At 41.1% G+C, this 12,672-nt stretch overlaps 1 protein-coding gene across 1 annotated transcript; it reads right to left on the minus strand.

Moving 5' to 3' along the window:
- Positions 1-8,856: 8,856 nt before the first annotated feature.
- On the minus strand, positions 8,857-12,672 carry LOC126994229 (zinc finger protein 248-like). Its single transcript, XM_050853512.1, has 2 exons — positions 11,344-12,672; positions 8,857-11,291 (listed from the first exon to the last, which is right to left on the minus strand). The coding sequence occupies exon 1, from the start codon at positions 12,362-12,364 to the stop codon at positions 11,675-11,677; it is 690 nt and encodes a 229-aa protein (XP_050709469.1). The 5' UTR covers positions 12,365-12,672; the 3' UTR covers positions 8,857-11,291; positions 11,344-11,674.

Raw genomic sequence — 12,672 nt, forward strand, 5'->3', positions numbered from 1 at the left:
GACCAAAGATAAGCTTCCGGGCACAGCATGAGCCAGTGCAATCAAGATGGCGCCACTATAAACACTTCCCTGCGCGCCACAACGGGCTGGGGCCAACCATCAGGCCTTATGAAGAAAGCCTAACGGAGCTACATGCGAAGACGTAAAAGCAACAACAACAACAACTTCTGTGTTCACGTACCAGCTGACACTGTCCTTGGCACTGTGCTGGAGGGCCACGGCATACCCAAAATAGGCCTCTCGTTCCTGGGTATCGCTGGAAGGGTAGTCATAAATGGTGGCAGCGCGAGGCTCAAGGTTGAAGGGCAGAGTGACAGGAACCCAAGCCAACAGCATCAACGGGATTACGACCAAGCTCATTCTTTTCCTCCTTCTCCATCTTTTGCCTCCTCCTCCTCCTCCTCCTCCTTCTCTCCCGCCTCCACCGTCCATTTTCTTCTGCTGTAAGGGAGAAACGATAGGCACATCATCATCATCATCACTATCACCCATAATCACGATCTCTTTCCTTTCACCATCTTTCTTTAATATGTCTGAGTTATATAATAGATTGATAGATAAATAGTAGTAGTAGTAGTAGTAGTAGTAGTAGTAGTAGTAGCTCAATCTTTCTTTCCCTTAGTTTAATAGGTATACGAAGAGAGAGAGAGAGAGAGAGAGAGAGAGAGAGAGAGAGAGAGAGAGAGAGAGAGAGAGAGAGACTTGGGACTACTATCTCTCTCTAACGGATGTGTACGTAGTCTATCTGTGTGTGTGTGTGTGTGTGTGTGAAGTCGAAAGAGGGAAGAGAAGAGAGAAAGAGAAAAACAGAGAAGAAAGAAAATGAAAAAAAAAAGGAGAGGAGAGGAAAGAATTAAAAATGACTTACAGACCAAAATCCCTTTCGACCCATAAGCGCATCTAACATCCTATTCCCTTCCTGAGCTTGATCTAAACCAACTAATACCCGTTACTACGCGTTCTGGCAGCTGCTTGATATAATGTGTACTTTCTATATAGGCATTTAACCCATTCAAGAGCCTCCATTGAATCGGCCTACAATACGTCTTTCCCAAACTCACCAGCATACATGCCCTTGTGGTTGAGTTCATTTACTTTTTGGTGAGACACTCGATCTGACTTAGTTTAGAGCTAATTTCATGTCATCATTACTTCCGCACGTTCAGGCACATACAGAATTAATTTACTTTCATCTTTTTGTTAGTTGTGAAAGCACACTCATTCATCTTCAACAATATTTATAAGTCAGTATTATAAGATACTTTGGGTTCTCACATCAGCTACTTCTAAAGGTCAAAGAAGGGGGTCAGTTTGGTTCTAATGAGTGTTTCTTTAGGTTCATGGTACAGAGGAAGGGTTAAACTACCACCAGGCCCATAAAACTACCCCTGGAAATGCCCAAAACTCCTACGAAAGCCTTGTCAAATGTGTTTCCTAGGTTCATGGCTAAGAAGAAGGGTTAAACTACCACCAGGCCCATAAAACTACCCCTGGAAATGCCCAAAACTCCTACGAAAGCCTTGTCAAATGTGTGTTTCCTTAGGTTCATGGCACAGAAGAAGGGTTAAACTACCACCAGGCCCATAAAACTACCCCTGGAAATGCCCAAAACTCCTACGAAAGCCTTGTCAAATGTGTGTTTCCTTAGGTTCATGGTACAGAGGAAGGGTTAAACTACCACCAGGGCCATAAAACTACCCCTGGAAATGCCCAAAACTCCTACGATAGCCTTGTCAAATGTGTGTTTCCTTAGGTTCATGGTACAGAGGAAGGGTTAAACTACCACCAGGGCCATAAAACTACACCTGGAAATGCCCACAACTCCTACGATAGCCTTGTCAAATATGTGTTTCCTTAGGTTCATGGTACAGAGGAAGGGTTAAACTACCACCAGGGCCATAAAACTACCCCTGGAAATGCCCAAAACTCCTACGAAAGCCTTGTCAAATGTGTTTCCTTAGGTTCATGGTACAGAAGAAGGGTTAAACTACCACCAGGGCCATAAAACTACCCCTGGAAATGCCCACAACTCCTACGAAAGCCTTGTCAAATAATTATGTGTTTCCTAGGTTCATGGTACAGAGGAAGGGTTAAACTACCACCAGGGCCATAAAACTACCCCTGGAAATGCCCAAAACTCCTACGAAAGCCTTGTCAAATGTGTGTTTCCTTAGGTTCATGGTACAGAGGAAGGGTTAAACTACCACCAGGGCCATAAAACTACCCCTGGAAATGCCCAAAACTCCTACGAAAGCCTTGTCAAATGTGTGTTTCCTAGGTTCATGGTACAGAGGAAGAGTTAAACTACCACCAGGGCCATAAAACTACCCCTGGAAATGCCCAAAACTCCTACGAAAGCCTTGTCAAACAGGTGTTCTTGGGCGATTAAATGTCTGATGATAACCCTTACTTACTAATGTTTCTTGAGCTTTCGTCTTTCTCATTCGTTCTTTGTTACTTTTTATTACTTCATTACGTTAAAACAATGATACATCACCTTTTAACTCCTCCTTATCAGTGGTGAACCCGCACCCCTCAGTATATACGACTCATAACATCATTCAATCTTACGAATCAATTTTTGTCCATATCAGTATCAATCTTATGTATTTTGGCTTCTTTGTTATATTTTTTTCTTTTGTTGGAGCTGCGCCTGGTGGACTTTTTGTTAATTGCTACTTTGTCTCCCTTGCTGTAAAAACACTGTATATATATAAAAAAATAAAAAAAAATGTTCCCTGTCCTTCAATTCCTCGCATCTATCCATGTATGCAATGTTCTACACCATGAAATCTATATCAATGTTCCTTCATCTTGTTTTCTAACTACTAATATTTACATGACCTCTAACATATCAATCACTTATTTCCTCACTATCAATGTATTATACAAGATCTCTAAAACAATTCCTCTACGTAACATTTAATACATCATCAATCACTTATATCCTCACTATCAATGTAGTATACAAGATCTCAAAAACAATTCCTCTACGTAACATTTAATACATCATCAATCACTTATTTCCTCACTATTAATGTATATTCTTTACTCTTATCTGTTATGGTTCACTCTTAACAGTTATTCTTTACTTTTATCTGTTATTCTTTATTCTTATCTGTTATTCTATACTCCATCAATACATCATCAATCACTTATTTTCTCACTATCAATATATACAAGATCTCTAGAACAATTTATTTACGTTACCTTCTTTATCTCCTCGCTGCTTCTTCCTCCTTCTCTTCTTTAATTGTTCCTCCCAAGTCGAAATTCAACCTCTCAGATCCTTCTTCGTAAGCTTGATACACGCACGTTCAATTAACTCAACGCGCGCGAACTTAACCATTGCGATAACACATGATAACAAATAAACAACACTAACTAAGCTTGAGAAACCATAACTAACTCACTAACCATCTTATATGTCCCTCACGAGCAAGCTTATAACGGAAACTGAAAGGCGAACGAGAGAGGAAAGGAGAATTATGAAATGACAGCTTATGCAACTTGTAGTCAATCCCAGCCTTGTAAAACGCCTTCCCATTGGCCAGTCACCGTACAGGTTCTATAACGAGCTCTCCCATTGGTGGACGGGTTGAAGAGGATATGATGAGGTTAGGTGACTTGTAGATACCCCGTCCTCGAGTTGTGATTGGCTGAGAAGGGTGGGCGAAGGGTTTTCATTGGTTATGGGGTGAAAATTCTGTTCGCTCATTGCTGGAGAGAGAGAGAGAGAGAGAGAGAGAGAGAGAGAGAGGAAGGAGAATGGGGTAGGGGGGTTGGGGGAGGGCTGTCTCTTATCTCTTCCTCAAAACTACTACTACTACTACTACTTCTACTACTTCTACTTAAAACGTTTCTAGGATTCACTATGATTGCTTGATTGCTATTTTGGGAGATGACTCGGGTCTCTCTCTCTCTCTCTCTCTCTTCCTTCAACAATCTTTCGTAATTTCCTATATAAAACGATGCTATTTTTTCCTTATACTGTTTTCCACTCCTTCCCCGATCCCCTCAACACCCCTTATAGCCTAATAATATATACTGATTAAACATTCCTTCTAATTACTTTCCTCTCTTCCAGTCCCTTCAGCTAACACTAACATATTCCGCCTTCTTCTTTAGCTAGGTAAAGGTACAGTTTGGGGCACAAGGTATAGCTGCTCGTTGCCTTAGTGCTTATATCCGTATCCTCTCCCAGGACACAGCTGTTGGTCGTACCCTTGAATTAACAATGTGTCCCCCAAGCATATATTTAACAAGGCTTTCGTAGGAGTTGTGGGCATTTCCAGGGGTAGTTTTATGACCCTGGTGGTAGTGTGACCCTTCCTCTGTACCATGAACCTAAGGAAACGCATATTTGACAAGGCTTTCGTGGGAGTTGTGGGCATTTCCAGGGGTAGTTTTATGACCCTGGTGGTAGTGTGACCCTTCCTATGTACCATGAACCTAAGGAAACACACATTTAACAAGGCTTTCGTGGGAGTTGTGGGCATTTCCAGGGGTAGTTTTATGACCCTGGTGGTAGTGTGACCCTTCCTCTGTACCATAAACCTAAGGAAACGCATATTTGACAAGGCTTTCGTAGGAGTTGTGGGCATTTCCAGGGGTAGTTTTATGACCCCAGTGGTAGTTTGACCCTTCCTCTGTACCATGAACCTAAGGAAACGCACATTTAACAAGGCTTTCGTAGGAGTTGTGGGCATTTCCAGGGGTAGTTTTATGAACCTGGTGGTAGTTTGAGCCTTCTCCTGTACCATGAACCTAAGAAAAACACATTTGACAAGGCTTTCGTAGGAGTTGTGGGCATTTCCAGGGGTAGTTTTATGACCCTGGTGGTAGTTTGACCCTTCCTCTGTACCATGAACCTAGGAAACACACATTTAACAAGGCTTTCGTAGGAGTTGTAGACATTTCCAGGGGTAGTTTTATGACCCCAGTGGTAGTTTGACCCTTCCTCTGTACCATGAAACCTAAGAAACACACATTTAACAAGGCTTTCGTAGGAGTTGTGGGCATTTCCAGGGGTAGATTGACCCTTCCTCTGTACCATGAACCTAAGGAAACACATTTGACAAGGGCCAGCCGGAAATCCAAGGGTTACCACAGAGTGTCTTCCCCAGGTGTCCCCAGGGGTACATGTATCGCCCAGCCACAGAGGGAAATACAACGACTGGGGTTAAGGAGAGCAGAAAGAAGAAGGAGAGGAAGAGAGAAAAGAGGGGAGAAAAAGATAGCGAAGAAAGAGATGGAAGAAAAACAGCAGAAAAAGGGAAGAAAAGAGAGAAGCGAAGAAAAGGAAGGCAATTAACGACTGAGGAGAAGAAATAATCGAGAAAGAAGAAAGAGAGGACGAGATAAAAAAGGGGAGTAATTGATAGCGAAGAAAGAGATGGAAGAAAAACAGCAGAAAAAGGGAAGAAAAGAGAGAATCGAAGAAAAGGAAGACAATTAACGACTGAGGAGAAGAAATAATCGAGAGTAGAAAGAAGGAATAGAAGAGAGGAAGAGAAAAACGAGAGGAGAAATTGATAGCGAAGAAAGAGATGGAAGAAAAACAGCAGAAAAAGGGAAGAAAAGAGAGAAGCGAAGAAAAGGAAGACAATTAACGACTGAGGAGAAGAAAGGATCGAGAGTAGAAAGAAGGAATAGAAGAGAGGAAGAGAAAAACGAGAGGAGAAATTGATAGCGAAGAAAGAGATGGAAGAAAAACAGCAGAAAAAAGGGAAGAGAAGAGAGACACAAAGAGAGGGAAGGCTCCGTCATTTGTTCAGGCCGGGGTTCGAACCAAGACTCACGGTTTCGAAGGCAGGCGTTCTACCAATGGTCCACGAGGCTCCTTCAACGATAGAACGAATAATTGAAGTTGTTTATTACGGAAGGGAGCGGCCGAGGGAGGAGTGGATGAGAAAGAGGATTGGTTTCCGCCCTGCCCTATGTGTGTGTGTGTGTGTGTGTGTGTGGCGGATTAAAAAACGTTTGTGTATGTTTTTTTTTTAATTCTCTCTCTCTCTCTCTCTCTCTCTCTCTCTCTCTCTCTCTCTCTCTCTCTCTCTCTCTGTGTGTGTGTGTGTGTGTGTGTGTGTGTGGAAAGAGGGAAGGAAATGGTTGCGTACGTTCGTTTGTGTGGAGGAGAAAGGATATGTGTCAATCTGTGTGTGTGTGTGTGTGTGTGTGTGTGTGTGTGTGTGTGTGTGTGCTCTTTAAGGGGACTGTGTTTGCGTCTATATATATATATTTTTTTTAACTCTGTGCCCTTTCCTTTTATCAACAACAATAATAATAGTAATAATAATAATAATAATAATAATAATAATAATAATAATAATAATAATAATAAGACTTACATCCTATCCTTCATCTTTCCTCTCTACAACAAAGAGTTCAAACCTTAATTTCTAATCGAATTTAATTATACAACTTTAATTCAACTTCTCTTAGTCCTGTGAAAACGCCTTTAATACCATCTAATGATTCTAATCCTATGTGAAGAAGATCTAAAACCTATTCTTACTTTCGACTCCATATGACAAGGATTCCAAACCTTTCCAATCGAATCACAAATTTATTTATATCTATATCTATCTATTTCTCCATCTGTCCCTCTATCTATCTCTGCCTATCTCTATCTCTATTTGTGTGACTCTATATAATCGTCTTGTGGGTTTTGTTTTGTTTTCATTTCCAAGAGCTTAATTATTCGTCTTAATTCAGGGGATGAGAGAGTTAATTCATGTATAATTTCCCCATTTCGTAACATAATCTATCGTCTAAAGTATTTTTTTTTATTTATTTTCCCATTTCGTAACATAATCTATCGTCTAGTCTTTTTTTTTCATTTCCAGGAGCTTATTCATCTCAATTCAGGGGATGAGAGAGTTTGTTCAAGTATAATTTCCCCATTTCATAACATAATCTATCGTTTTGTGTCTTTTTTTCATTTATTTCCCCATTTCGTAACATAATCTATCGTCTAGTCTTTTTTTTTTCATTTCCAGGAGCTTATTCATCTCAATTCAGGGGATGAGAGAGTTTGTTCACGTATAATTTCCCCATTTCGTAACATAATCTATCGTTTTGTGTCTTTTTTTCATTTATTTTCCCATTTCGTAACATAATCTATCGTCTAGTCTTTTTTTTCATTTCCAGGAGCTTATTCATCTCAATTCAGGGGATGAGAGAGTTTGTTCACGTATAATTTCCCCATTTCGTAACATAATCTATCGTCTAAAGTCTTTTTTTTTTCATTTATTTTCCCATTTCGTAACATAATCTATCGTCTAGTCTTTTTTTTTTCATTTCCAGGAGCTTATCCATCTCAATTCAGGGGATGAGAGAGTTTGTTCACGTATAATTTCCCCATTTCATAACATAATCTATCGTTTTATGTCGCTTTTTTTTAATTTTCAAGAGCTTATTCGTCTAGATCGTAGCTACATACTTTCCATAGTGTAATCTATCGTAATGTATTGTACCGTATTTTCCAGGAGCCTGCAATCATGTCTTTCCTTCCTATCTTGATATTCCAACACTCAGTTCTAAGGACGCAATCACATGTTATCCTATTCCAGCCCTTCGTTCTTTAATTCTTCCTTCCTCAGTATCTAATCTTCCCTTGTTGGTTTCCATGAATAAGTTATCTTTTTCCTTTTTGAGTATGTCTAATCTTTCCTTGTTGGCATCCATGAATAAGATTTTTCCCTGTTGAGTATGTCTTCCTAATGTAACTATTGGTCTATGTTTTTTGTTTGTTTGTTCTAGTATACAAACACACACACACACACACAAAAAAAAAAAAAAGGGGGGGGGAGGGTCACAAATGGACTGACCCAACAAAGTACCCAATTGAGGTGCTTGAAACAGGGGCATTCAGAATTTGTGTGGGAATTCTATTTTCTTATCAGCTTCCTGTCTATCCCCTGTCTGCCTGTAGCACCAGTAAGCCCCCTTGGACGGCCCCAGCCCATTAGTGGAAGGCGAATTTTTTTTTATAGTGGCTCCTGCTCCGTTTACTGCCCTCACCTGTTTACTTTACCATAAAAAAAATGTAGGCATGCATTCTAACTCTTCAAAATGGTATATATATTTCTTAACCCGTCCGCTGCGATTGGCACGGATTTTCCCTTCACTGGTAGCCTGGTAACATACACTCCCAGGTCTTTCTCTGCCTCTGTGGTGGATAGTGGAGTGTTTCCCATGTGGTATTGGTGTGCTGGATATCCCTTCACTGGTAGCCTGGTAACATACACTCCCAGGTCTTTCTCTGCCTCTGTGGTGGATAGTGGAGTGTTTCCCATGTGGTATTGGTGTGCTGGATATCCCTTCACTGGTAGCCTGGTAACATACACTCCCAGGTCTTTCTCTGCCTCTGTGGTGGATGGAGTGTTTCCCATGTGGTATTGGTGTGCTGGATATCCCTTCACTGGTAGCCTGGTAACATACACTCCCAGGTCTTTCTCTGCCTCTGTGGTGGATGGTGGAGTGTTTCCCATGTGGTATTGGTGTGCTGGATATCCCTTCACTGGTAGCCTGGTAACATACACTCCCAGGTCTTTCTCTGCCTCTGTGGTGGATAGTGGAGTGTTTCCCATGTGGTATTGGTGTGCTGGATATCCCCTCCCAAGGTGCAGGACTTTACATTTTTCTTCATTGCATTGTAGCAACCACTTTTTGTTCCACTCCTGTAGCTTGGTGATGTCTTTTTGTAGGAAATCCACAGTCAAGGGGTTAAAAATAGGCCTTTCTGACAAACTCTTGCAATTCTATAACACTCTTACTTCCCTTATAAGATTACATTATGTCATTTGTCTGGCGGGAAACGGTTTTGATTCTTCACAGAGACAAACGAAAGGAAACTATTCAAAGTGTTTTTATTTCTCTTAACAATCAACAAATACATACTTGACTTCTGGGCTTCTAACGGAGCAATGGATTGTTTTTCTTTAGGGTGAACAAAGAAATCAACGCCCGACTTTTCAAACGCCGTATTAGCCTTCAAGAACACTGTGGCTGACTTCTCTTTGCTCACCAGTTTTTCAAGACGTGCTCAGTGCCAATTTTTGTATATCACACCTTACGGCTGAATTCATAATGTGGCGACTTTCCGGAAACCCAACACTTCTAGCTAATAACTCCGTCCCAAAGACTGAACCATAAAGCGGAACTTGCTGCATAACTTAATGAATACTAATACATGTTTTAATAGTCTGGCACAAGAAAATGGTAAAAGTTTGTTAATATGTTGACTTCACTCTGAAAATACGGGACTTTTCAAAATTAGAAGCAAAATTACACCAGCCACAGAGCTTAATACTTCTACCACGCTTGAAAATCCCGGCGCACATGACTAAACGATATACATACCTCCTTAAGACGACAAGCAATATACCAAGCCGAAAAGAACCTCACCGTGACCAACTCTATGTAAATGTTTACCCCAAGCCTGTGTTGTCGTTGAGGGTCGGAAGAATTTAAAATATATTGTCATTACGAACCAAGAGATGTTGAATTGTCTAAGACTTCCTCTCTTATTAGACGACAAGTATACGTAGTGGAAAAAATCCAACGTTATCCTTCGTAATATGTCCAGTGATGAGTTTTTCTCCTTTTCTTCCTTTCTTTTTCTCCTACATAAGTCTTTCTACCTCTCTGTTTAACCTGGTAGCTGCAGGGATCGTTTCTTAAAGGCCCCTCTAAGCATGAAAAATGAGAAAAAATCATCACTCACGCGAACCATTTCATAATATATATCAACGCATTTGTGATCAGTTTATGCATCATCTATTTTGGGGGGTTTATATCATGTCAAAAATGTGGCCCGTCGCTGGTACACGGTAAAGACACAAATTTGGCCCGTCGCTGCTACCGGGTTAATTCTCTCCTTTCCTTTCATAACACAGGTCTTGCCGTAAGTCTCCCTCTTTCATAACACAAGTTCTGATGTACGTAACCTTTTCTCCTTGTTAACAGTCCTACCTCTCATTAATCCTCTCCAGCAATATACAAGCCTTTCTTCTCCTACATAATAAAAGTCTTGCTGTATATGTTTCCCCTTCATAATATAAGTCTTGTAGTAATCTTTTTCTCATCTGTTACAATCCACCAGCACTACTTCCTCTCCTCTGTAGGATAAGTTCTACGATAATCCATTTTTTCCTTCATAACACAAGTCCTACAGCAATACTTCCTCTCCACAACACAAGTCCTACAGCAATACTTCCTCTCCACAACACAAGTCCTACAGCAATACTTCCTCTCCGCAACACAAGTCCTACAGCAATACTTCCTCTCCACAACACAAGTCCTACAGCAATACTTCCTCTCCACAACACAAGTCCTACAGCAATACTTTCTCTCCACAACACAAGTCCTACAGCAATACTTCCTCTCCACAACACAAGTCCTACAGCAATACTTCCTCTCCACAACACAAGTCCTACAGCAATACTTCCTCTCCACAACACAAGTCCTACAGCAATACTTTCTCTCCACAACACAAGTCCTACAGCAATACTTTCTCTCCGCAACACAAGTTCTGCCGTCCCTGAATCGTAGAGCAAAGAGGGTCATGCTGCCTCGCCCCCTAGCACGGCAGCGAGGCGAGCACCGACCGAGCACTTAATGTCTAACACAGCGAGTATACGTAAAGTCTTACTCTCCTAGTAATACAGATAAACAAATACACATAATATATATGTATGTACGTATGTATGTACACAGACATGCATGACAACCCTAAACGACTCCGGGAAAATCAAAACTGCTGTAACGATGCCTACGTACATGTGACGTAACGAAGGGGTAGCTGACGTAACCTTGTTCTGTCTCGATGCAAAGAAAGTAGAAACCCAAACTACCCACATAGCTTGATAAATAATAATACCATGTTCGAAAAATTACGTAATGAATGATTGGCTAACGTAACCTTGTCTTGAACTAAAGAAAAATATATGTAATGAATGACTGGCTAATGTAACCTTGTCTTGAACTAAAGAAAAATATATGTAATGAATGATTGGCTAATGTAACCTTGTCTTGAACTAAAGAAAAATATATGTAATGAATGATTGGCTAATGTAACCTTGTCTTGAACTAAAGAAAAATATATGTAATGAATGACTGGCTAATGTAACCTTGTCTTGAACTAAAGAAAAATATATGTAATGAATGATTGGCTAATGTAACCTTGTCTTGAACTAAAGAAAAATATATGTAATGAATGATTGGCTAATGTAACCTTGTCTTGAACTAAAGAAAAATATATGTAATGAATCACTGGCTAATGTAACCTTGTCTTGAACTAAAGAAAAATATATGTAATGAATCACTGGCTAACGTAACCTTGTCTTGAACTAAAGAAAAATATATGTAATGAATCACTGGCTAATGTAACCTTGTCTTGAACTAAAGAAAAATATATGTAATGAATCACTGGCTAATGTAACCTTGTCTTGAACTAAAGAAAAATATATGTAATGAATCACTGGCTAACGTAACCTTGTCTTGAACTAAAGAAAAATATATGTAATGAATGACTGACTAATGTAACCTTGTCTTGAACTAAAGAAAAAAATATATAATGAATGACTGGCTAATGTAACCTTGTCTTTCCCTATCAGGCTCAGCTGCTGCCAACATCCTGGTCACTACAACTACTGTGGGCAGACACACTTCAGAAGTGGATCTTCATGTGCTGGGCAATGTCACCCTTTGCCTTAAAGAGCTTTCCACAAACATCACACTTGAACTCTCTAAGGCCATAGTGCCTGAAGACGTGTCGATTGAGTGCCGACTTCATACTGAACCTCTTCCCGCACTCTTCACACTCATGACTCTTCACACCAGTGTGTCCAAGGGTGTGTACATCAAGTGTACACTTCCTGATGAATTTTTTTCCACATTCCTCACACTCATAGTTCTTTACACCAGTGTGTGTAAGGGTGTGTCTGTCAAGGGTACTCTTCTGGATGAATTTTTTCCCACATTCCTTACATTCATAGTTCTTCACACCAGTGTGTGTAAGGGTGTGTCTATCAAGGTGACTCTTCTGGATGAATTTTTTTCCACATTCCTTACATTCATAGTTCTTCACACCAGTGTGTGTAAGGGTGTGTGTATTAAGGTCACTCTTCTGGATAAATTTTTTCCCACATTCCTTACATTCGTAGTTCCTAACACCAGTGCGTGTAAGGGTGTGATATCTGAGGCCTTCCCTTGAGGTGAATTCTTTTCCACACTCCAGACACACAAACTTCCTCTCTCCTTTGTTGCTGGAGTTGCCAGCAGCAAGTTGCTTCATCTGCCGACCACTGACCCTCCTGCCCCCTGCAGCAGTCTGCTCCTGCTTGTCCGGGGTACTCATGCTTCTTCTCCTGGAGTGTTTCAGGGGGCCAGTTAGGCTGTGGGACCATGGCCTCCTGAGCCCCGTCAGTGTTAAATGCTGGAGGCTGTTGTTAGTGTGTCGTTCTGTCACCAGGGTGGGGATCCTGCCAGGCTGACTGGACTTCTGCAGGAAGCTCTGTGTACACTTGAGGGCTTGGAAGGCAGTGTTGGGGCTGAGGGTGTTGCTGGCCAGCAGGTCCCCAGCGCTGGCCCGTGGGTGTGGAGCCTGGCCAGGGATGCTGTGGGGCCGGTGTAGAGGGAGTTGACTTCCCGGCGGCGGTGGTGGAG

Source organism: Eriocheir sinensis, unplaced genomic scaffold (genome assembly GCF_024679095.1).
Source record: "Eriocheir sinensis breed Jianghai 21 unplaced genomic scaffold, ASM2467909v1 Scaffold750, whole genome shotgun sequence".
Classification (NCBI taxonomy): Eukaryota; Metazoa; Arthropoda; class Malacostraca; order Decapoda; family Varunidae; genus Eriocheir; species Eriocheir sinensis.